Below are 25,879 nucleotides of genomic sequence, written 5' to 3'. Positions count from 1 at the left end.
TGTCCGACCACTCAGCTCAGAAGGAGACAAATAAATGATTAGTGTTGATTGACAGCGCTGGCATCGGGCACACAAGCTCTGTCAATCAGCACTCATCAGGGGGAGGGGTTAACACAGATCACAACAAAAAGACTTTAAATAGTAAATGCCGCCGAAATCTCAATTTCCCTGCTGTCTCCTTTACAATAGCAGAGGATCAGTCAGTGTTGGCGGGGCTGTGTGAAAGATATGTCGGCTTCTAGTAAACATCCAATGTCAGGGGATATACCAGCCCGCCAACACTGAGTGATGATCTACTATTATAAATGATACAGCAGGGAGCCAGAGACAGGTGGCAGCAGAGTGCGGCTCAGTGTCAGAGGTCCATGTGTGCCAGAAGTTGGGAAGTCTGTGCAAGGCTTAGTAAGCTGCTGGCAGGTGAGCCATAAGGGATGTGACCCGCAGTGACGGGAAGGTGAGTCATGGGAACTCGCTCATTCCCCTGCACTTTACTTATTTAATTTCTGGGGAATGTTTACTAGCAGCTGCCATGTGCCATTTACCCCTTCTGAATATGTTAGTTAGTTCTTCCTTGTCATGCTGACCCAAAGATGCAGATCAGGAACACTACAGTCGGAAATGCTGATCTGCATAACTGTTCCAGGACAGAAACTCTTCATTGCCGACACAAAAGGCCCAGCAAGCAAGCAACCAGCATGTTCAGAAGAAGAGGCCAGCAATGGCAGCCTCCATGTTTCTCAGTTATTTCGGTAAAGGTTTCCATAAAAGCCCACAGTAAGGGTGGCGATACAGATTGCTCAATAATACATTAATGTTTCACATACAAAAGCTTTCGGCTAGATTGGAATTGACTGAATTACCTGTAAGCAGTGCAGCTCCCACAGTGCCGAACTCTGTGCATTGCAGTATTCTGGCTCATCAAGCTCTGGTAGATAAAGTCCACTTCCCTGGGATTCATTGTCTAACAGAATGTCTGTCTTTGGGAATGTCTGAAATGATAAATATAATCACTCCTTACACATATAATCTGCAGGCTTCTGGAAATACACAGCGAATTCTTAAACTATATTGTGGAAAAAAAACAAAATCAGGTCTGAGCATGTCAGCCCCTTAAAAAATACCTCAGAGATGGTAACTGGGGACAAAGAGAAGGCAAATCTATTAAAAACTTTCTTCAGCTCTGTGCACAGCAAGTAACAGGATGTAACTCAAGTCCATAATGGGGATAGCAGTGCCATAGCCTCTAATGAACCACAATGGCAGACTATTGATATGGTCCAGAAACAGTAAGACAAAATTAAGGTGAACAAAGCACCTGGTCCAGATGGCTTACACCCACGTGTCCTCAAAGAATTGAGCTGTGTAATTTCAAAGCCATTGTATCTCATTTTTAGACACTCTAATGACTGGCTTGATACCGATGGATTGGCGCAAGATACTTGAAAGTTTGATCAATGATCACATGCAATTGTTTTTGCTCAAACGCCCCCCCCCCCCCCCCATGCGGCTTTAAGGACTTACCTTAAATGATGCCTCTTGAACGATCATCTTCCTTCCAGTTGTATTATGCAATCCCTCCAGCGCTGGTGCCGGTCTCTGATCCATCACAGACTCCTATCTCTTCCTGTCCCACGGAGTTCGACATGCACGCTCCCAGGTGCGTGCATTCAGCTCCACTGTGTCTCTGCTTTTCTTCCCGCCAAAAATCTCTGCTGCGCATGAACCCGTCCCATCATGCTGCACGGCTGCTCGAGAAGCTTCAGATCTTCAAATGGGAGCGAGTGGAGGAGACACAGGAACATTTTTGCCTTTTTGGTAACTTTATTTGTTAATGCTTTTGCATATATCTACTGCTTGGTAGATATATGCAAAAGATTTAAAACGCGGGAGGATGAACCGTAACCAACATACATGGTCCATATAAAAGGCTTTGGAAAATGAGCAACAAAGCTCAACTACTGACAAATGTAACCGTTTCTTTCAATGAACATATCTGGTTTCCTTGTACATGTCTGAAGTATCTATTGTCACCAAGAGGAAATATCTCAACCATGTTTTTGTCCTGTGAGGACTGTATACACAGCTGGAAATGTCATGCTGGGCACAACACACACTTGTAGAACCTCTATGAAGCTGAACAAGGAGACAAGAAGTCAACATGCCTTAAAAAGGACGACCCCCTCTATTCTCTATGGTAATGCAAGTTAGCTGCTTAATAAACGCTGAACTCCCAGGCAGAAAAAACTCCACTTCCTGCAGTTCTGCATTCCTTTACAAAATAATTCAATGGATTTTACCCCTAACTAGCTTATGCACCTCAATCTGTCTTGATATCAGACCCCGTCATCCCCGGCACTGCAGCACCCAGAATGTGAAATAGACGGGTACACTAGGAGCTGCTGATCAGCCTGCTGCAGACACACACGTGTGCTGACCGCGAACATACTAACACGAAGAGAAAGCAGAGTTTATCAATGTGTTGCCACTTCGGCCTAATCAGCAGGCTGCAAGGAGAAGGTGACAGCACAGAATTTATTAATGTATCTAAACCCAAGAACAGACATGTCATATATTGCAGCTCACCAGTCCTTACATGTGGTGACTGCATACAGAAAAATCCTGCTAGAACTCCTGTGACCTTGAAATGATATCTCAAACAAACGGAACCCAGTGCCCGAAGGTCACATGCACGTTAGTCCCACATCGTCACGTCAAATAGGGTCTGCACATAGCACTCCAAAACCCAGACTGCACTGAGCTTTAGCAGCGATGTAGAGAAGAGCCTTGAAGTAAAGCGATGTAAAAAAAAAATGTGCTAACAAAAACAGGTTAGTCTTTTACAAAAAGAAAAGACCTGCATCCTCCTAGGAAACTAGCAAAAAATTGTGGCAAGCAGGAGGGGTCATTCTGGGATGACCTACAGTTTGTTGATCAGCATCCAATCCTCCTGTAAACAGCAGTATAACCCGACAGTGAATAACTCCTGTGTACTTCAATGGACGAGAAAGAAACAACTAGTTGTTCTGATCAGTTACACACAAGTGTGTACTGGAAACAGTATTAGGATGACAGTACCAGAGAAGGCACCTTTAAGGACAAGACATTGATGGAAGATTCAGCCTTCATAGGTTTCTTTTTATATGTCAGCACTTAGCAAATTGCCAAGAATAAGCAAGCATATATGAAGGCAGATCTGATAAGGGCAACACCACAAACCCTGGGGCCCATCCTCTGAGGGGTGTGCAGGCCCATCAACTATTTATTACTAGGAATTTGTCACCCAATGCCTTTTTTAGGTGACTTACTAGACTGCCAAAAGCCCCAAAATAGCTGTCCATAACAGAGAGGAATGTAACTCCTGTTGGGGCTGGTGGAGGGGGGGTTGTGAAGTATGTAGTGCTACTGGGTGACTAATTATGTCACCTCTGGCTGCCATGTCAGTGAGCGCCTGTAGCTTTTAGAGAATAAAAAGTCAGACTATAATTATGGCCCTAAAACCAACTCCATATACTTGGCCACACCCACAACGTGTTGCACCTACCTTCTATGAAACGGTTTCCTGCTTGGTGGAAGATGAGATCATCTTTCCTGGGGCCTATGCTGGCAGGTAATTCAGAGTCATTCCGACTCGCTAAATAGTGATCCTTACCAACCCACATTTACCGTCTTCGTTTCTGTGACCTTTTTACATTTCTTTAGTCATTTTAAACTGCCTGGCTTAGCCAAATGAATGAGGATAAAGATAAGAGATTGATAACTGTTTGCTTGTTTACTTACTTGCAGGAGCCCTCTGTTGGTGGACAGGATGCCAATGGATGAATTGGGCAGTACGTGCAGCGCCAGAGTAGAAAGTCTTTTTACAAAGGCCAGGGCTCTCTGATGGGAAACTTGTTTTCTACGTTTTGTCAGCATCAGTTCCAGACACTGGAGTGCAATGAGTGTATCGTCATTTGTACAACCTGCAAATCAGAGACTCCATCAGTGCACACAAAGTAGTAAACAATTAACATATCCAATAATTGTGTAATATCTATAGAAATACAGGATCAGTACTGAACATGACAAGTACCTTGAGCTGCTTAACATTACATAACCAAGCACCGATTTTCTATTGTTGGGGTACCAGTAAAAAGGCACTGCTTCTCATATGATGATTAGTCAACTTGCCTAACTAATGGTTAATATACATGAATATTCAGAGCCTGCCCTGTATAAATGAAACTCAGCATCAGCCTGGCAAATGCTAACGGCCCATATAAGTATATACACAGTGCTACAGAAAATCCCTGCAGGAATGACAGCACTCTGTCAGCAGCCCCAGGCTTATGAATAAAGTTATAAAAGTTGTCCTGTTCTAAGGTAGTTATAATGTTTTTGTTTGGTTTTTAGGTTCCCCCCAAGATTCCAAAATGTCTAAGTAATATCAAACCATTTATAGGGAGCAGTGCCGCGTCCTTGTCAGTGATTTATTGAAATGGCAGCAGAGACTACAGCACAATTCCGGACAACGTAGATTTAGAACTGCTCCTCCCTGGCTGGAAGTGATCAGTTTGGAAAACTCTCTCTTGTCACTTTAAGCCATGGTGTGTGTGGTCTCCAGAGAAATTAATGGTGTAATCTGTGGTGTTACTTAGCAGATCTCTGTGCTGGATGTGCCAGGTAATGGCACACATTTCTACACGCACACTACGAACTGTATATGATTAATAAAGTTACCAAAATTTCAATAATCGTACTACACCAGAAAAGCAATGTGGATTGAAAATCAGCCAACATGGGAGGCTCAAATGGGAGCATACCCTGTAAAGCAGCCTGCTATATGCTACACTCCTTACACAAGGTTTACGGAAACATTTGGGTGCGCGGATAATAACAGTACAAGAGTAGAGGATACAAATGAACATCATTTCAGCACGGAAATGTATAAGTAACGTACATTCTATTTGCTAAAGGTAACATTTTCACTTCGTTAAGCAGTAAACTTTGGGTGCTATTCTTTCACTCAAGTTTCCTAATGTTATGTATTCTGTGTCTGGCTCGCATGAATGGAAACATGGAATACATTTCGTTCCAGGGGAACAAGACAAGCAGTGTATGATTGATACTTTTCTTAGGACTTGCACTGTCCAGACCACAGCACGGATACATGGAAAAACACATGCCAGCTCCTATACAATGTCTCATCAATGCACTCTAGTGTGGTGTATAGAGCAGTCCGCAGCTCAGGACCAGTTCACAGCATTACTAGTGTGAACTACAAGCAAAGCGAAGAGGATACAGCAAGACTTATGGGATCTCTCTCAAGTGAAAGGTCATGAGAAACGGCTCTGCTATATTCCTCTGGCGTCCAAGGGATCTTAAGCTGAGCAAAATGGGAAATCCCAGAGAGATAGTGCCAAGAACATGTGCGTATATGTGCACCGCAGTACACAAGCGTGAAACGGTGCTTTGCAAAGCTTCCTTGTACGTATGTGCGTGTGTACTGATCTAGGTCCTATATCCAATGCCAAACTGCCATAACGGAGGGGAAAAAAAAGATGGCAATATCTATGTATGCTGCTGCTGCTGTTTTTAATTAACTCTGACAAGCACATAAATATATAAGCATCCGTGCACTAAAACAGTATAGCCATAACATGCACATAAAAATTCCCACTTAAAGAGATCCATAAATTACATGCGACATTCAGTTTCCACACCTCATTCTAGTACGTTTCTACCCACATTATTTCTCGGCTCCCAGCTACCCAGACGCAGCCTCAGTACTGCACACCTGCAGTTTTAGTTATGTGTCGTGCAATAATAATCATTGCTTAAAAAAATAAAATCCGGGGACATGTTTAAATGTCCCCGGGAACATTTTTAAATGTCTCCGGGAACATAAAACATTTTTTTTTTTTAATACTCACCTGATCCAGCGCCAAGTGCAGCCTCCCGTCTCCCACGCTGTCAGAAGCTTGCGCGCGCTGCGTGCAGATTCTGAGAAGATACACTATTGGCGTAGTGGGCGCTTTGCAAAATGCGCAGCCAGCTTCCTCGCTACGCTAATAGCGTATCCTCTCAGAAGCTGCACACAGCGTGCGCTAGCTTCTGACAGCGTGGGGGACGGGAGGCTGCAATTGTTGGTGGATCCAGGGATCAGGTGAGTATTAAAAAAAAAAATGATTTTATGTTCCCGGAGACATAACGTGTCTGTGGATGGTCTCCTCAATCCGTTCCGCCCCCCCTCCCCCTTGCCGCTGCTAGACCCACCCGCCTGCATCCACGCTCCACACCTCCTCCCCACCTCAAACTCACCGCCCGCCTACATCCATGATCGGCACAGGGACGCGGGGAGAAGTAAGGAGGAGCAGGTGTGGGGGGATGACAGCCTCCGACAGACAGGCCCGATCTCAGAAGCAAGCAAGTTGCTGGAAGACTGCTCTACCTGAGCTTGCACCCCCCCACATGGTGCTCTATAATGTATTGCTGGGATTTGTATTTCTCTATAGCTGATGGTACATGGTGCTGTATATTATACATAGGACTACAAATCCCAGCAATACATTATGTATGTATAATGTACTATTGTTGGGATTTGTTGTACTACTCTATAGCTGGTGGCATTCTGCATTGCGCTGTATAGGGGACTACAAATCCCAGCAATAATATATTATACAGCGCAATGCAGAATACCTCCAGCAATAGTACATGATAGCTGGTGGTATTATTCTGCATTGCTGTACAATGTATTTCTGAGATTTATAGTCCTCTATAGCTGATGGTACATGGTGCTGTATATTATACAGAGGCCTACAAATCCCAGCAATAATATATTATACAGCGCAATGCAGAATACCTCCAGCAATAGTACATGATAGCTGGTGGTATTATTCTGCATTGCTGTACAATGTATTTCTGAGATTTATAGTCCTCTATAGCTGATGGTACATGGTGCTGTATATTATACAGAGGCCTACAAATCCCAGCAATAATATATTATACAGCGCAATGCAGAATACCTCCAGCAATAGTACATGATAGCTGGTGGTATTATTCTGCATTGCTGTACAATGTATTTCTGAGATTTATAGTCCTCTATAGCTGATGGTACATGGTGCTGTATATTATACAGAGGCCTACAAATCCCAGCAATAATATATTATACAGCGCAATGCAGAATACCTCCAGCAATAGTACATGATAGCTGGTGGTATTATTCTGCATTGCTGTACAATGTATTTCTGAGATTTATAGTCCTCTATAGCTGATGGTACATGGTGCTGTATATTATACAGAGGCCTACAAATCCCAGCAATAATATATTATACAGCGCAATGCAGAATACCTCCAGCAATAGTACATGATAGCTGGTGGTATTATTCTGGATTACTGTATAATGTGCTGAGATTTGTAGTCCCTCGACAGCTTGGAGTTAGTGGCAGAACTATCAGGGTCGCAACAGTCATGCACGCGCCCAGCACTGACAAGGCATCCCTCCACTATCAGTGTTCTATAATTTTCCTCAACCGATAAATTTCTCTACCGCGTCTCTCCCAGGTGTGCATGAAGAAAGGGGGTCATGAGAACAGCTGATTCGGATGACGCGGCCCCACTGGAAGTGACAGTCGAGAAAATGTATAGGATCGAGAAACAATTTAGAACACCGACTTTGACACTGTCCGGCCCCTCCCACAGCTCCCAGCCCAGAAGCATGGACAGCCAGCGGCGGTCTACAGTGGGCGAGAGTGCCTAAGTCCCGGACATGGAGCGGAGTAAGGCCAGAACTATGTAGGGAGCCCAGTGGGAGGAGAGCACCATCCCCTAGCCAGTCACCCCTTTCATGGACTTACTAGGAGTCCTCACATCTCCAGACCATACATACTACCGTTACATGGATGGCAAAAGTGGCAGACAGGGGCGGGGAGAAGGCGGGGGAAGAGGCAGAGTGGGAGGGGGGCCAAGTTGCTGCAACTTGGGCCTCTGGGTTGTACTTGCCCCCTGGGCTAAAACTTGCCAGTCAGCCCCTGTCCAGACCAGAACAGTTTGTTCCCTGACCAAAAAAGCATCCCAATGTATCCCTATGGTACCTTCTGCACTCTGTTCGCACCAGTGCAGTCCGTCCTGGACCAGACAAAAAAAATACTGCTAGTGCAATTTTCTCTGGTCTAGAATGCACTGGAACGCATACAGACGCACTGGAACACACTGTACTGCACCTGAAAGCCCATTTTAAGCTAAAAAAAAACCTGCTCCGGAACGGGGCAAAACATAATGCACTGCAGTCCAGATCTGGTGCGGTAAATGGTGTGAACCTGGCCTCAAGCTGAACTGCAATTCACCAAAACAACTCTCTGCACATTCCACCAGTACTATGCAGAGGTGATTCTACCAAACCGTAGTTCAGACTACACGCTTTTCATAGTAATGTCTCAGCAAAGTGTAAAAGTACAAGACATCAAAATACCCCACAGGGTTACTGGGAGAGTGTTTCCTGTAGCCCTTGGTGATCTAAAAAGAAGAAAGGAAGTTTCACAGCAAATCACATTCAAGGTTCCACTGAAGGTGTAAATCTGACTGGTGGCTGTAACTTTAGTACTTGCATTCTTTACACCAAATGTGTATGTGAGAGAAAAGGATACTACAGTGAATGTGTTTGATAATTTCCTTTTGTGCATCACAAGTAGGGTTCTCAGATTAACAGATTACTGATGAAAGGCATTGCACATACGGTACCTGCAAAAGCTCTTAGGTTCACTTGCTCTGCCCGAAGGACAAGCTGTACTGATAAGACAAAGCTTCAGCAATTCCTGGCGGTGTCACAATTTGCCCACACCTTCCCATTGAGGCAGCCCATCACAGGAATGAATAAGAGTCAGTAGGCGCAAGGGACAACTGAAAGATACTTCAGGTATATAAACCAATAGAGGCCTATACATGTCATACTCTACCTCTAATGTTCCCCCCTGTACAAGTGGTCAGTCAGTTGGCAAGTGTAGATTCACCTATAGTAGCTTCTGTTCCATTAAGGAAAGGAGGCCTACCAGTACTTGGTCACCCGCAGAACTTATACGCTCTGGCCAGGTAGCACAAGAAGCAGAGCAAAGGTAGAACTAGAGTACCTGTGCTGTTTGAGGATGCAGAGGATGGCAGGACCCTTGCCTCAGCTCAAGCATGATCAAGAGGTCAGAACAGACAGCAGACAGAGGTGAGGTCAGTCCACGTAGCAAGCAAGAAATGTGGTCAGTAAAACAAACATTGGTTGGTCCAGGAGGCAGGAAATATGTGGCCAGTACACAGGCAGGGATCAGGTTTATAACAGGTGCCAACCAAACACACAGGCTATTGGGAGGCAAGTTGGAAGGACTGAGCTGCAGGAATTGCCTGGCAACAAGCTGCAGGCCAATGGGGAACTAGGAGGAGGAGGAGCCAGAGGTGCGGCTGCGTTGCCCAGTAACAGGACACTGAGTGGCAAAGCCGTCTGATTCATCAGAGAATCTATGAGTAGGGGACTAATTGGCGAGAGACGCAGGAGCAGAACTCCAGGAAGCTGGCTCACAAAAAGTTCTTACATTTCAATTGCTCCCTTCCTCTTGAGGGAGGGGGCCTTAGGACCCTTAAGAGCAGGTCTGGTCGGATAAAAATGATGAAAGGCTTTGTCTACAGTATCAGTATATACAAGGACAGCTGGTACCGAGGAATGCCTTTAGGGTCTATACTCTTTTCAGTGAACCAAGATAGGTAAAGAATTCTACTGGAGTCAAGGACCTTCCCCACTTTGAATTCTTCCATAAACTAACACTGGAAGATGAGAGGAATGGATAGTATGCGGATGAAACGCTTCAGCGAAAATATGAAAAAGACTGGGTTTCCACGAATTGGGAAGTACTGGGAACAGACGAACAGAGACCAGGTTAATTCTTTGGATAATTCCAAGAAAACAATGTTCTTGGTGGAAAGCAAGGCATACTCGCCAACTCTGAAGTTGAGAGGGAGAGTCTGAGGGCAAATCGGCATGTGTTTTTTTTTTTGCATAGCAGTAGCGAGCTGGTCATGGACTTTTGCCCAAATATTCCAGAACCGATAATGGGATAGCCTTTCCCTTTAGGGTGTTAGTACTGGGCAGGGGGTCAATAGGGCAGTCATACACCCTGCGAGGAAACAATCAGATCAGGTGACAATTTTAGCAGAAGACCAGTCAATCTGGGGTATGATACTGCAAACAAGGAAACCAAAGGATGATGATGAGGTAAGATTGTGACAAAATAACCCTTACTTTTGTAGAGTCCCTACAAGTAAGACTTAGTTCAGTGGTTACATGACTGACACGACTGGGAAAAACTGGTCGATCCTTAATGGCAAAGAGCAAGAAAGGGTGTTGAAGAGGAATCAAGCGATGTTCTGCCAAACACTGGTCAATAAAATTTCCAGTGAAGCAGTGTGCCATGAAGTCTGAAACCTAGACTGGAAAGAGATTTGAACCGCTAAAAATAGTTATTACAAAAAATTGTTGGACTAGAGGGTCAGTCCTGTACCACGCTATACCCTGGTGTTTTCTGGCTTTTTGGGCAATTAGAGACTCTATGGCTCTTAGCTCCACAATAAAGGCACAAGCCCTGGGTACACCTGTGTATTTTTTCCTACTGGGAGGGGTGCAGAAGTCCTATATGCATTGGTACTTCAAATTCCAGAGAAGGCAGAGTGGAAGATACCAACGAAGTGGTGGAAGTAGGAAAGAAGGCACAACGTTCCATTCATCTTTCATGTAAACATCAATCCACTCTAATAGCTAAAGACATTGAAGGGAATTGATCCATACTTAAGCAGACAGTATCTGGAGCAGTTGCCCATGGCTAGCAATCAACGTCTATCTTTAATTTTCAAAGCTTAAATGTACAAACTGAAGAGAGAAGCTGGTTGGTTGCCACGAGCAACTGCTCTAGATTCTGTTTACTCCAGTTTTGATAAATTCCTACAGTAGCTTCTTCCAGTGACTGAGGAGCAGGTTACTGTACAAGAGAGTCCTTCATGGTGTCTGAGAGACCCAATCCAAACTAGCTGCACAAAGCAGGGTCATTCCAAACCAAGTCAGATGACCACCTATGAAAATTTGAGTAGTATTGTTGAGCAGTCCTTGCCTGAAATCCTGTAAGTTAGCCTCAGCGGTGTGTGCACCCAATATATGGAAGGTATCAACATTGGACTAGCTTGGATCAGAAGGAGACAAGCTGAATGCCGGAGCTTAGTGTTCGCCCAGCAAAAGGGAGATGATGCGGATCTGCTGTTGCTCAGAGACTGGTGATTGGGGCCTAAGTTGAAAAATCTGCAGCGATTTAAGAAATTGCAAAGGAACTATGGTCTCCAAAAACAATCAAGCAAATGGATATTTGGTTCAGTAGGCTCAGGGAGACTAGCCACTTCAGCTGATGCTTGTTACTGGTGTGAACGTTCCTGTACTAGGCAGTTCTGCTTGAAGAGTTCTTCAGCGAATTCTCGTACGATAATCGTACAGTGTATGGGCACCTTAAGGCTTTACACAGACTTAAGCCTGAATATTATAGGAAATGCTCTTAATAAATGAATACACAAATCCCTACATTGCACATCAGAATAAAGCACTGAACAACTGCCACTGCGCTAAAATATATTTATAGAACCTTTTGGTTTATATAATGGTGGAGGGTCACTGTGTCATCTTGTCCAGTGTCCACCAAGGAGATTTAAAGTGTATTTCCACTATTGCAGTCAAATTGGGATAACACCTACTTTATATGTTCTTATTTGCATAGTATAACTTTAAAAATAAATATTCAAAAAATTGCAGCTCATCTTTTGTAGATTCTCTTTTTCTGGAAACTCCAGGACTGAAAAATCCTGCTTAGTTCTCACCATTATTAGCCCTGTATGTACTGTGCTGGCAGACTTCATTTTCAGTTGTAAGCTAGAAGATCAGGAGCATCTGTCCTAACAAAGGGTTAATGATCTCAAGGCTTGTTAAAGCATTGTGTCGCAGTCTGTCCATTATCTGCACATTCTAACCATTAGTAGCTGCCTGTAGACTCATTTGTCTTGCTTCAAACAAACAGCTAGAAAGGTAAGAAATATATTTTATTAAATTTCATTAGGTATGCTCTGCGAATGGGAACACAAGCAGTCAAATTTCTCGAATGTGATTGCAAAAGTGAAAATACACCATGTAACGGAAGGACAAGCAACTTGCTGTTGCTGATAGTTTATGAAGAGTAGGGATCAGAATTAATACTTCACACTTTTTTAGTTAGCAAACACTTAGGAATTTTTTTTGATAGAATGAAAAACATTTTGGTTACCTGCATGGAGCCCATAGAGTGTCTTGTACAGGTGACTGTAAAATTTCAGAGGGTCAATGTTGAGTACATCACCTTTCAATAGAAGAAACAAATATTAAAACATTGTCATACCTGAGGTCCACTCAATATATGGGGGAAGAAAAGAACATAACAAGCTAATTGCCATAGATTTAGTGACAACTAAAAGCAAAACAAAAAACAAAATACAGGTGGGACATTGACCTCCACATTTAATGTTCCCATTTTTCTGCTTTCTTCCCCTATTTTTGTGTTGTCATCTATCCTTGCTCAATACTGTCAGTGTATTGTGTCTGGCAAGCAGTAGCTCACATATGTGTGATTTCTGGATCCTGGTGGTAGTCTGGTTCAGCTGTTACCATCGTCCTTGGTTTGCATCCCCTATACAAGGATAGGGGATGCATCTAGACTTGGTTACACTTAAGGCCAGGATTGGCTGAAATGTGTCCGTGTATGTAATAAATCTAATAAATCGCGGAACTTTCAAGCATGCTGACTTCTTGTGCTCGCTGCTGTGTTGCACTGGGAAGCAGTGTTGCTGTGCATCTCCTCCAGGTGGCCTTATTTCATAAGTACATGGTGAGCTGATCATGTGACCTGGACTGAATTTGACTAAGTATTCTCTTGCAGTCTCATGTACAGCAGAACTCGGAGAGGAAGAAACAGCACAAGTAACGATTCAGATGTGTTGCAGTGCAAGGAGCAGGTGGATAGAAGGAGAGAGAAGAGCAACAAAGAAGAGCTCACTAGTCTGCTGCTCGTCCTTTCGCTGACCAATCACAGAAAGGACCCGTAAGTGAAAGTAAAACTGCAGTAGAGAAAGCTGAAGTCACTGCCTCTGCTAGGTAGGACTGTGTTGCATAGCTATGTAAAAAGTGGGACTGGATGGACAGAAAAAACAAATTCTTTAGCAGGTAAAGCAGCTCATATGCATGTCATATGTGTATTTAGAAGTTTTACTGGAATCTAGCTATATACGCTATATATTCCTTCCCTGACCCCATGTGATAGCGCTGTGCCAATCATAAGCCATCAGCACTGTCACAATCACAAGAGTGTATTTCACATTGCTCGAGGCAGCTAAAAGAAGGGTCACTTTAAATGTGCACCAGCTGTTTCTGTGCATGTCCCATAAATTGAACCCAAAGACTATGAATGGCCTCTCTTACCCAAAGTATATACCTAGTTGAAGCCACTTTATTACATCTAAAAAGAGTATACACTTTAATGTTGGATGAATCCTATGTGGACTATAGAACTGGATTGCTCGTACCTTGACCAGAAAGGACATTGAAAGCCGTCTGAACACAGTGTAGGCTCTCCCTGTAGCTGAGATCCTGAAATGAAAGCAGAATATTTATCATTACAAGTTGTAAATGTGATCTCTTCCCTACAGGGATTTAAGATGTGAACTGTGCTGAATTTTACTGCTGGCAGGCTTGTAAAACTCCATCAAGCTGAACTTCACTTTCACGGTGAATGTTCTCTTGTTGCCGACAAGTTTAAAGCATTTGCCAAAGTCCACCCTGACCCATCAAAAAATCCCTGGTGACCTGACCCACTTATATCCTAAATTAAATCTTGCAATACATAGCTTAGCTTGGAGTAAGAAACCTAAAAGCTTGATAACAGGTGCTGATGACAGATTTACAGGCAGGATACAATATACTGCTTGGGCTGTAATACAAGTGAAAAGTTATGTACTGCCTGGTAGGATATGAGCTATAAGATGGGGTGCAGGTCAGGCTTTTCAGAAAATATATAATGTTGGGGGGTTTTAAGTAATTTTTTAGGCCTAAAATGTGGAATATAACATGGGTAGAAAAAATGAAAAAAAGGCCTCAGTCATGAAGGGGTTAAAGTATAACTTTAGGCATTTAAACATTTTGTGTAGAGCGGCCAGGGCTTTAACTGCTGTCTGTGACCACGATGGGGAGGGTATTTCCTTACTTTGTCAAAGTAAACTCCACTCCAATGGAGACACAAACAGCAATAACAATATATTTAAGTAGAAAAGAGGAGGTATCAGTCTCTGTTGGGTTTTTATTGCAATCTGTTCCACTGTCAGGGAAATCATCCCTTGCTTCCGATTCTTCTTTTTGTCATCGGTAGTGAAGGCAAATCCTCCCAAGGGTATAAAACAGCAAATAAACCCAACAAAGGTTCTAAACCTTCCCAAAAAGTATTTTTTTTTTTTAAACTTGTCTTTTTTTAAACTGGTCTTTAAGCAAAATCTTTGCTACCACAAGCACCTAAAAGTTTCACAGAAAGACTAAAATGGTCAGCTTAGTTCACAGAGAAGGCATGTAAACAATTCATGGATCTCAACTTTTCGAGAGGGCAGTCCTCTATATCCATAAATATAGCCAAGTCTCTCTTTTGACAGTATTGTGTCTCCTAGTATATTATGTGCAGTCTACAATGGTTGATACATAGTACAATATGCTTCACAGCTGAAATGTAAGCTTTTATATTAAGTTATTTTCAATGCAATGATCCACCCACATAAAACATATGAATAATTACTGCAGAAAAGTGATCCTTAGTCTTTCATTAAAACACACAAAATCTATGTGACAGTAGATAATAAACCAGATATAAAAAATAAATGAGCAGAACATCTCACTGCTAATAACATTTAGCAAAGACTATAAAATAAAAGGCAGACATAGCTGGCCTCTGGTCATTGCCATGGGTGATTCATTATCCAGCAGCCTGCATCTCATGCTAGGATGAGAAATCAAATATGTAAAAAGGTCTCCCCCATTAATATACCTACTAATAAATAAACATATCTCAGCCATTAAGCACTATACTAAGGAAATTCAATTAGAACAGAAAAGTTGTATATGGACTCTGGGAGAAATGAGCTCAGTATAAATAAACTACAAAGTGATTTTTATATAAATGGAACAGACATAATGTGATTAAAAAGCACAATGTTCAGTGGAAGTAAAAATAACCAATTAGTTCTTGTCTAGCCCTACCTCACAATACACAGGGAAAACTTTCATCATTTCTATCACTCTGGATTTATAGGGCAGTTCCACTTGCATCATAAAAGTAGAAACCTTCCCCCAGTTGCATACCCATCAGGACTGGCATGCAAGCAGTGAATCTGATACTGGTTAACAATTGGGAGAATGGAAGAGGGAGTAACTTTAAGTGCTCCCTCACATGGGACTGCGACGATCCCAGATATTGTGCATTGCCTTTTTTTTTTTGCCGTTTTCTCTTGGTTTTTATTACAGTGTCGCTGGCCCTTTAAATTACCTCAGGTATTCCACGTGGAGGTTTGGGTGGGAAATCTCATCCAGAACATTCCAGAACCTTCTCCAGCCAGCATCTATCCCTATATAAAAGAGGACTCTGCTTGGGATCAGTGCCAGTTGGTTGGAACGTAACCTCGACGAGCTTCCCTCCCTCCTTCCCCTGTCGCGGCACCATTATGTGGATTGTCACCTCTTAGTGAGGGGGGCTAATTCACAGTTACATCATGGTTTTGGTTGCTTGAGTTGTAATGACTAAGCAATTGATGGTGGTGAATTAATGTTTTGGTTATTTAAGTTTGGCTCAATAAAGTTTAAATCGATTTAATATCAATAAAAGTGCCGCAGCCAATATGCAGTTGTCTGTGTTTTTATTTCATGTAAGTAATAGTTTGGGGTATAGTCTGCAGTCCATGTGGAAGGGTTTTTCCACTCAACAATGGGAAGCAAGGGGAGGGAAAGAACGCGTCTAAGACCCATCTCACCCAAAACTCACAGCATGAGATCACAGACATGTTATCTGTTCTATAACTCTATGCAAGGTCTCTGATCTCATGCTGGTTATGATTAACAGATAATGCTGATTGGAGCAACATTCACCATATTTATTCCCAGATAATTTTTGCATAAGTCATTCTGAATGGAAAAAGCTGGTTGGATGACCAGTGAAACGTCTTCAAGAAAAAATATAGCAAGTCCAGTTGCCTCGATTTATTTTTTACAGACATACCATGACCTGGATGAATGAGAACCTTCACAGACAACTCTATACAGTAAACTCTCTGTTATCCGGAATTCAACTAACCAGAACTCTTATCTAACCAGAAAAAAAAATCCCTTTGTGTACTCATTGTTCTGCTGATCTGCGGCATGTATTATCCTAGAAACGAACGTGTGCCTATTTGTCTTAATTTGCTTTTGATTACTGCATTTCAATATTAATATGACGTCAATACAGAGTTTATGTTCTGGTATAGTATAGGGTATGGCATTAGTTAGACTTGTTCTTAATAGGAACTCTCAAGCAACCAGAAACGAAATTTATCTGGAACCTACCAATCCCTGTGGATGCCGGATAGTTTACTGTATAAGGTTTTCATATTTTCATTAAAAAATGCTCATTGATCACCTCATATAGCTTCTCACCAACAAAAGCATAATTAAAGTACATCAAAAGCCAGTTATTTTGGGTGGAGCAGGAAAGAGTTACATCACCTGTCAGGCTTCTACTGCTCTGTGTGCCCACTGGAGGGGAGTCAGTCTCTCCGTGTGTCCTGGTGACCACTTACAATGATAAAAGGTGATGGGAAATTCAAAATGCTACAGGTGCCATCAGACAGAATGGGAGGGGAAATCCTCCAGTACTGTTCCAGTGACAACTATGAGGGGATTTCCCATCACTTGTGAGAGATTTCTTCTGGCTTCCTGTTATGTGTCTGGGATAGTGAAAAGATATCTTCCTCATGGAACACAAAAAAAATCCCTGACTAACCATTCACTAGTCTATCCAAAACTAATTAATACAATAACCAAGGAGATTGCATGAAACAATCATCCAAATGCATTGTATGGAAAGATCCCTAAGGAAGATCCCTGTAAAGTGGATGTATAAATCTAATGCAGATTTCCTTTACAAATTATGCTCATCATTTTTTTTTTATCAGATTGTTTTGAATGATTTTATCCTTTTCTGTTACAATATAAACTTATCTTATAAAGCAACACGTTCACTACAATTCCCATTCGTATTCCCCCTTCAAAAGCTCTAGATTTTATACTCCTCAGAAAGCCTCCTTATAAGAATAACTCCAATAAGTAACTGCTCATTTGGAAATAATATCTGGCAATTATTAGAAAGTAGGAAACACCTTAAAAGGGAAACTGTGTTCTATTCCCGGTGCATAGAAATGTCATTCTTGATGCAACTTGTATTTTCAGGGCAGATTAAAGCTGGCCACCCACAGCTTGCATTTCCACCACCTCCTGATGCATTGGCCACACTTCGAGCTGCGTGCAGCCCTTTTGGCACCGCCCACTTCAAGAAATTGGATTTTTCAATCAACGTTTTTTGTAAGGAGCCGGGTGGAAAATTATTGGTCAAACAGCGTCCACATCCAATCAGATGCAGGCATTAATCAGGTATTCAATAGTCGTAGGATCAGCGAATGCTAAACACAATAGCTGGCAGCAGGGTTTCCTCTATCCACACTGATTAGTATGGATGAGGGAATATACATTTCTCTTGTTCAGCCCCGCCAGGCTGTCAAAGAGAAATGTACCAGTGGGTGGCTACTTCTAGACTGCCACTTAACAGGCAGTGTAAACTCGCCTACATCTGGCCGTGCGTGGTAGTTTTGCTGACCACAGTGCATGTGATCATACTAGGACATGGCCTCGATGGGAAGCTATGCACTGCACTTGGTAAAACAACCAAATACAATGAACCTCATATGTACAGTGGTTGGGGGCTATAATTCTCAGTGTTGTAATACTGGAAAAAGCAGATAACCAATCACATGAATTCAAATTTTTTGGACTGTTCTATACAGAAGCCATGCACAAGAAGGACCAGTGTGTAATTGTATCAAGCAAGGGGACATCTAAATTCTTTCCCAGTTTTAGAAATGACCGCAGACTGAAAAGCCACCACAACATTCCTAGGAAGCAAATGTAAGAACGGTCTATTACTGCGCAGATAAATCAAAGACTTGGGAACTCTCAGGGAAATCCCCAGAAAAAGAAATGAAATACTTACACCAGAATCAATGAGTTTATGAAGAACAACCAGAAGGTCATCAAAAAATTCTATATTTATCAGATGTGCAAACCTGTAGAAGAAAGTTACAATATGATAAGCATAAATCTAGAAAAGGACTGCTTACCTGACAATGTAAAGTACATGTTATAGAGAACTTAGAGAAGTATGGGGAGAGTGAAATACACCAATCCCCATAATTAGAGCCAATGTGTGACACTGAAGCTGTCACGTCAGCTATATTGATTGGGAACAGAGCGATCACAAACTGCTGAGTTCCCAATCTTCTCCTCGCAGGGAGCACCGACTGTCAGTCAGCACTCCCTCCAATCCTCCAGCGCTGACTGGAGGAACCGAGGGGGCGGGCACAGCTCTGGATCTGACTCGAGAGGCAGAGCCAGCTGTCAATCAGGCAACGAGGTAGGTACCAACAATATTGTCAGGATCTGTAAAGGCCACAGCGCAGCTCCGCACTGCCAGCATATAGCGGGCAATCACCCGCTATATGCCGAGTTTTGGGTCACAAGAGGACATTGGTATATGTCCTCCTGTGACCCCAAAGAGAACTATGGCCAAAAAAGGCTGGCCCATTGTTCTCTTTTAAGTACAATTCACAGAATTATTTGTGAACTACATAATTTAAGAAGGCTGGGGGTCTTATGTTCACTAAGCAGAAAATATATTGCCGAATAAGACATATACAATAACATCTGAGTGTTCATCATTAAAAGGAGAACTATGGGGTCAGGGCTATTCCCCATAGTTCTCCTAAGGGTCAGGGGAGGACACAAACTAGTGTCCTCCCGTGACCCAAAGCTCAGTATACTGCGAGCTACAGCTCGCGTTATACTGAGACGCCGCAGTCGGAACGGATCCCGACATTGCTGTCGAGATCCACCCAGCTGTGGGATTGAAAGCTGGCTCTGTCTGTTCTGCCAGTCAGCGCTGGAGGATCGGAGCGGGGAGGGGGAAGAATCCCTGCAGGGAGCCGTGAGTGACAGTCACAGATCCCTGCAGGGATAGATCGAGAATTGAGCGAGCGACAGTATGTGTTCGCTCACTTCCCGATCTACTGATCTGACCTGCGACAGTTTCATTGTCACAGGTCGCTCAGATTATAAGGCTCGCCTCATAATTCTCCTTTAAGGGTCCATTTCCACCTATGCAATTCAATTAACAGCAATTTCTGAAGACACATTACAAACTAATGTGGAATATAACATGGGTGCAAAAAATGAAAAAAGGGCCTCAGTCATGAAGGGGTTAAAGCCCGTTAATACAGCATCTAAAAATGCATGAAAATGTTCACAGAAAAGTACAAATTCAGGTTAAGAGGAGAAAACAAAAAGTAAACAAGTTGTGAACAAACATTGGCAAAATGATTAATGACAGATTTGTTGCAAAAAAATATTCGATAGATAACCAATCCGCACAATAATTTAAAAACACATTTCAAAGACCAATAATGAATACCAGTGTGTTTAACCGATGGCCCTATGGTCACATGTAGATCTGCAAGTGCCACGTGTGAAAAGAAACCTAAATGTTAAATAGATACTTCCCAATTTTGCTGGCATAAATGTTACTGTATTAAGTATAATTTTCACCTCAAAAGACATCATCAAATTGAATGACCAGCAGTTTAAAACAGGGTACGATAGCCACAAATGTTACACAAAAAAAATATATTAAAGTGACATTTTCCCTTCCCCCATGTTAATGTTAGCACTTACCTTAAATGAGGTCTCTTATTCCAATCTTCTTCTTTCCTGATGTTTTCATCTGTCCCTCCAGGGGTGCGGCGGCTCTCCGATCCAGCGCTGACTCCTCTGTCCCTCCGACCCAGCAGTGTCTGCATGCGGGTGCACGCGTCCATAGACTTATCTTGCGTCTCTGCTCGTCTCCCGGCCGAGAATCCGAACTGCGCATGCGCCCGCCCCAAGATCCTTTGCAGCCACACGAGCAGTTCCTGATTCTCGGCGCGGGAGCGTGCAGCGATAACCAGGTAAGTTTAAACCTCTGTTAAAGCGGGGGTTTTTTTTTTTTTAAACCTTTTGCCTATATCTACTGCTTGCTAGAAGTAGATATAAGCAAAAAAACCGGAGGGTTTAGAACCCCTTTAATAAACCACTATAGATATATTCATCAAACTGACAGGGGTGCAACACTTCACAAAGGGACCTTGGGCTCGGCAGTGTGGCTTATATTTACAACTAAGTGATACTAAACTTTGTTAAACGGAGTAAATTTGGTTTTTTTTTACGATTAGCTGGTAAATGTGCAGGGAATATTTTGTATTGTGTTTGTTCTGTAAAAAGCCATTTCCATGTGAACGTTACTGTAAAAAGATAGTTCTAAATTAATAGGAGCAGTTGCTATTATTGTTTAGCTTGGGAACATCTTTTGTTAGTTTGTTAGTCTGGAAACAAAAATCTCATTCCTAATGGTTACTGGTCACTGCTAGCTAACCCCGTTTATAATTTTTATGAAGTTATATTTAGATGCATTCTTGTATCTTGCAGACAACCCAGCTTATATTCTTCGGGGAAGCGTCAGCAAAAGAAAATCAACCTGGCCAATCAAAACATAGCAATTATCCCTAATCCAGACAAAACTGGGCACTGATCCTTCCATGCTAGGGTATCTGCATGAACAAGGTGCTAAGCAGTGACTCACAAAAGCACCATCACCAGCAATTCTCTTAATGTCACAAGCAATTTGTTTGCTTAAACAGGACCTATGACAGAAACATTAAAGCTGTTAAAGCTGGAAATAAAACCACCATCAAACTTCATTCATTGTGGTCTACAGTAAGAAGATACAGATCTCTTCATTAATTGTTCAGCTGAACTCAGGACAGAGATACTAAGCAGCATACAGGAATCGCTAATCACAGGGGCACTCTTTTCTTCAAGCCAAACCATCAAATTCCCAGAAGTAAATATATGTGAAATGACCGACCTGCCAAGTGATTATAATTGCATAATTAAACATTCAGCTAATCTTAGCTAAGCCAACTCAAAAACAGCTATACCACAAAGCCAAGACAATGATTCCATGTAAAGGTGCCCATACACCTTACGATTATCGTACGATAATCGTATGCGATCGACTTTTCGTACGACAATCGTAACGTGTGAATAGAGTGCCCGACCGACTTTTGGCGGTCAAGCATGTTTGAAAACTTTGCTAGATCGTACGATTTTCGTAAGGTTGCTGGCGTTTCCGTCCGTCAAAAGTCGTACGATCTACACTGCGCTTGCGCTAACGAAAATACGGCAAATCATTTACCGCATATCGTCCAGGTGCTTTTAGTTAATTACGGCTAAATTAATCTTGCGATCATCGGGGCAGGATGGGGCCGTCGTACGAAAATCGTACGACGGTTCGATCATCGGACGAAAAGTTTCGTCCGATAATCGTAAGGTGTATGGGCACCTTTACTCTAGATCTAGATTTTTCAGCTTCCTGAGCCAATGGACAATCAGTTGGCAGGTTGTTGATAGAGATTTAAGGTGGCCATACACTGGTGGAATTTCAGCCACGTCATCCTGACTTGGCTGAAATTCAACCAGTATGTGGCCCCTTCAGGACACCCCAAACACACATCTGTACAACGAAGATAATCTTGTACAGCATTCTTCTTCACCCATTTACACAACATATGTTATTCTTATAAATTTATTATAAATTTTCAGCACATTACAAAAGACAAACTCTTGGGGAGGTTCACACCATATCCATGCATGCACTATTTTTTGCGATCACACCGCACTGGAACTTGTACCACGCGTTCTGATGCGTGTGATCACACTGCTGGCGGGAGGTGCGTCTGCGGTGCTTTTGAAATGAATGGCACCACCACGCCCATGCCCACCCCCACGCAGGAGGCTTTAATTATGCGATCCAGCGCATTCCAGGCACTGACTGTGCCGGAACACACTGGATATGATGTGAACCGGCCCTTAACGAAAACAAGAAAAAATTGTGCAGTGGATTTTCTCCTCAATGTCCAATTTTGAAATATACAAACTATGGAACCATTCAGCACCTGCTGAGATTAATGAAGCATCACACTATTACACTTGTCTATGAATGTTCCACCCCAAGATAAATTGACTCACTTTGCCAGACCTTCCAAGACAGCAGGAAGGAGAACAGATTTTTGTGCTCTCTTCAGTATTCTGAAGTAGGTTAAGAAAACAATGTTCAATGTTTCTGTATGCTGTGGGAAAAATACAGACAATTATTTTAAGGAACCACAACCTTGCAGTTAACCGTTTCGTAACCACAAGAGTGCACACATGCACATTTCAGTTTTAATCATGTAAAAAGTACAATAAAGATTGAAACAAAAGGTGCACAACATTAAACTCAATAGCAAGTCAAACAGCACTATGCTCCTGTTTTGTCATAACATGCGTCGGGGTTTCATATTGACTTCTCTGGGGGAGAAAATCGGAAATGCCTGTACAGAAGCCTGACCACACACACACACTATCAACTTTGTTCAGACTTTGACCCCCCCCACCCCCTCCCCATTTGTTATTGGCTGCTATGGGTACTGCACTGCACTCTGAACATTTCCAATGTGCACAAAATCCAAGCTAGCTAGACAAGTCATTCCTTCAGTGCTCCCTTTAACCAGAAGCATGGTTGTTGAAACTACTGAAAACAAGACAAATTGCCTTGCTTGTGCATTGAGACTATGCTGGAAAAATGGCCAGCACAGCCCCAAGGCACAGACAAGGAAAATTGCCTTGTTTCAATGTGCACAGTTCACACCACCATGTTGCGATGATATGCACTGAAAAAAGTATGACATGTATTTTTTTCTTTTCTGCACAGCGGGGTGCAACATGATACATTTTAATAAAGTTAAAAAATAAAAAAAAGAGCAAACAATGATATTGGCACTGTGCCTCTCATCGAGCAGCTTATTGGTAAAAGATTTCAAGCTGCCATTAGCTTGACATCTTCCACTTGCAATGTGTACTGGAAACACAAGACAATTATAACTTTCTCAAAGGTCATACCAGTTTTAATTTCTTTTCTTTGCTTTCTGAGGCTTCAGCTTCAAGGAGTTCTCGTTCTAGTTTTTCTTCAGCTTTCCTCCACTGTAGAGAGAAAGATAAACAAATTAATGAATGCAAGTAAATAATTTCACTCATTTCTGTGTCAAAAGGTCTTCTGCAGAAATGTTTGCTTCTCATTGTAATTAAGCCACTAGCACGGGGGCAGGCAACCGACATCCAGCTGCTGTGGAACTACAAGTTCCATGAGGTATTGCAGGGACAGACAGCCACAGCTATGACTGCCAGAGGCATTATAGTGGTCTGTATCCCTGTACTAGGGGCAATTCTGCCCACATACAAAATAACTTGTGTCTATGCAGTAGAAAAGCCTCCTCAACTCCATGCTGCCACCTCTTGGCATTATCCTAGCACGTCGTACATGGACCCCAGAATCTCAATAAGTTGAGAGGCTGAGCTCACTAATGCAACAACAAATACTTTGGAGTTTTTTTGGGCTGACCCCCCACTACAGTATTCAGACCCAGGGAGCTTGTGCTCCCTCCTGTTATGGGTGCAATACAAACATATAAACTATTATTGTGAGCATCTAAGAAACAGCAGAACTCAGACGTCCAGGTCTATTTTAGATTCTGTGTGTACATCAGTTAACAGATCAGTTCTGCTTAAAGCACAACTTATTTCAGGTTATTAAAGAATTTGAAGTTTAAATCAGCTAAATACATTCCATGTGCATCAAAACAAAAGGGGTGCACAGTCACAATTGTGCAGCCACTGCCTTAGTAGAAAAGCCTGTTCCCTGCCAGCATGCAGTAGAGAGGGACTTGTATGAACACTATGGTCTCTGCAGAGGTCTGGCGCCACCCCCTGCTGAGTCGAAGCTAGAGCATTTAGCAGGGAACATGAGATTTTGCAGATTGCAGAGCTATAGGTCTGATTCGGAAGACCTCAGCAGAGAGACAAACTTAAAATATAACCCAAATATATCAAAACATATTCCACCAAGAACAAATATCTAAAACAGGATACCCAGACTTCCAAGAATCAAATATTAGAGAAATACAACAACATTTATAAACTACGGGGATCTACTTTTTCAAATCTGTAAAGAAAAATACATCAATGGAACTTACAACATTCTGCCACAAAAAGATTGTTTGATATATTTATTCATCAGTAGCCACAAAGCTAAATGGCAACAATGCCAATTTCACATCTCCTGGAAATGTCCAAATTACATAATATAAAATTAACATCAAAACCATGCCCATCACATATAGATTAATCTCTCTTATACAATTGTAACACGCACATATTCTCAGGACCTCTCTGCAATAGCCACTTAGCATAAACACTGAAATGAGCTCAGCATGTTTTCCGTCCGGTAAAGTAGAAGGTCAATGCACTGGATCTGACACTAATTAGACCACCAAAATATTTTATAGAGGTCATCTCACCCGAGTCAAAATCATTTTATGCAATGTTCACAAACTGCGCGTAGACGATGCAATATTATAATATTTACAATAAGAAAAATACAACTTGTGATGTCGCCCAAAGGAAACACAGATGTATTAGTATGCTCTTTGTTAATATAGGTGGAACCAGCTTTCTTTGGAATAGAAGCATTGAAGAATATCCAACCCTTAGATAAAGCATATTCGGGTCCAAGTGTCCAACATTTCGAAAAGTACATAACCTCCAGACAGGGGAATACTGTTCCAGAATCAAAAGGCAGCGCTACATCCAAAGCAAAGTGGACAAGGCGGGGGAAGGTACTAGAGTATTGTCACTTGTATATATTGTCAAAACCGCTCCTTACCCATTGCATCTAAAAGCATACTAACTCTGTAGAGAGACCACTGCTTCCACACAGGGAGCAATTGTCCTTCTCTACAGCGGGCTGTGGCTGCATTCTAAACAAAATGAACTATAAGACTGTGAACAGATGTTGTTTTGAAGCACCGGTAGTGTATTTAACGGTTTTAAATAGAAATTTGACTTAGGCTTTAATAAGTGCAGATACTAGTATACTCTGAACCTTAGCAGACCAACAGAGGCATCCGAGACAGTGGGGTTGATTTGCTAACGGCGTACATCATCGAATCACGTGCAAGGATTTTTTTTTGTTGTTTTATCCTTTTGATTATGATTGGGTACTCAAGACGAAAACAGCTTCAGACTTACTAATCTCAGTGAACATTCACTTTAAGTGAACAGGCTCTACACCTTTAAGAAATTAATCCTTATGTAGTTTAGGTATTTTCAGTGGTCAACACAGAATCAGTGGGTTTCAATATCTATGTTAACCATAATGAGCAATTACACACAATGAATTGAGAGCTAGTACACAGACCCAAAAGACACTTCACAATTAAATGGGGATTTGCCTTTTATAGCTAGCTTGTTAGACTTTGAACTTCAACAGCATTGGGCTTCATTTATCAAATAGTCTGTCCATACTGAACTTAGGGATTGAAAATAATTCTGATTGGT

At 42.2% G+C, this 25,879-nt stretch overlaps 1 protein-coding gene across 1 annotated transcript in view; it reads right to left on the bottom strand.

Annotated features, from left to right (window-relative positions):
* NOC3L (NOC3 like DNA replication regulator) overlaps nucleotides 1-25,879 on the bottom strand; it is a 55,258-nt gene that overhangs the window by 8,707 nt on the left and 20,672 nt on the right. The window contains exons 12-18 of the mRNA XM_018562673.1: nucleotides 23,387-23,467; nucleotides 22,475-22,575; nucleotides 18,351-18,423; nucleotides 13,600-13,663; nucleotides 12,309-12,380; nucleotides 3,778-3,959; nucleotides 861-989 (exon numbers count right to left, since the gene is read on the bottom strand). Of these exons, the coding sequence (XP_018418175.1) occupies nucleotides 861-989; nucleotides 3,778-3,959; nucleotides 12,309-12,380; nucleotides 13,600-13,663; nucleotides 18,351-18,423; nucleotides 22,475-22,575; nucleotides 23,387-23,467 (702 nt within the window). The remainder of the gene's footprint in view (nucleotides 1-860; nucleotides 990-3,777; nucleotides 3,960-12,308; nucleotides 12,381-13,599; nucleotides 13,664-18,350; nucleotides 18,424-22,474; nucleotides 22,576-23,386; nucleotides 23,468-25,879) is intronic.

Source organism: Nanorana parkeri, unplaced genomic scaffold (assembly GCF_000935625.1).
Source record: "Nanorana parkeri isolate BGI_ZX_2015 unplaced genomic scaffold, ASM93562v1 scaffold590, whole genome shotgun sequence".
Classification (NCBI taxonomy): Eukaryota; Metazoa; Chordata; class Amphibia; order Anura; family Dicroglossidae; genus Nanorana; species Nanorana parkeri.
This window is presented reverse-complemented; position numbering and strand designations above follow the sequence as displayed.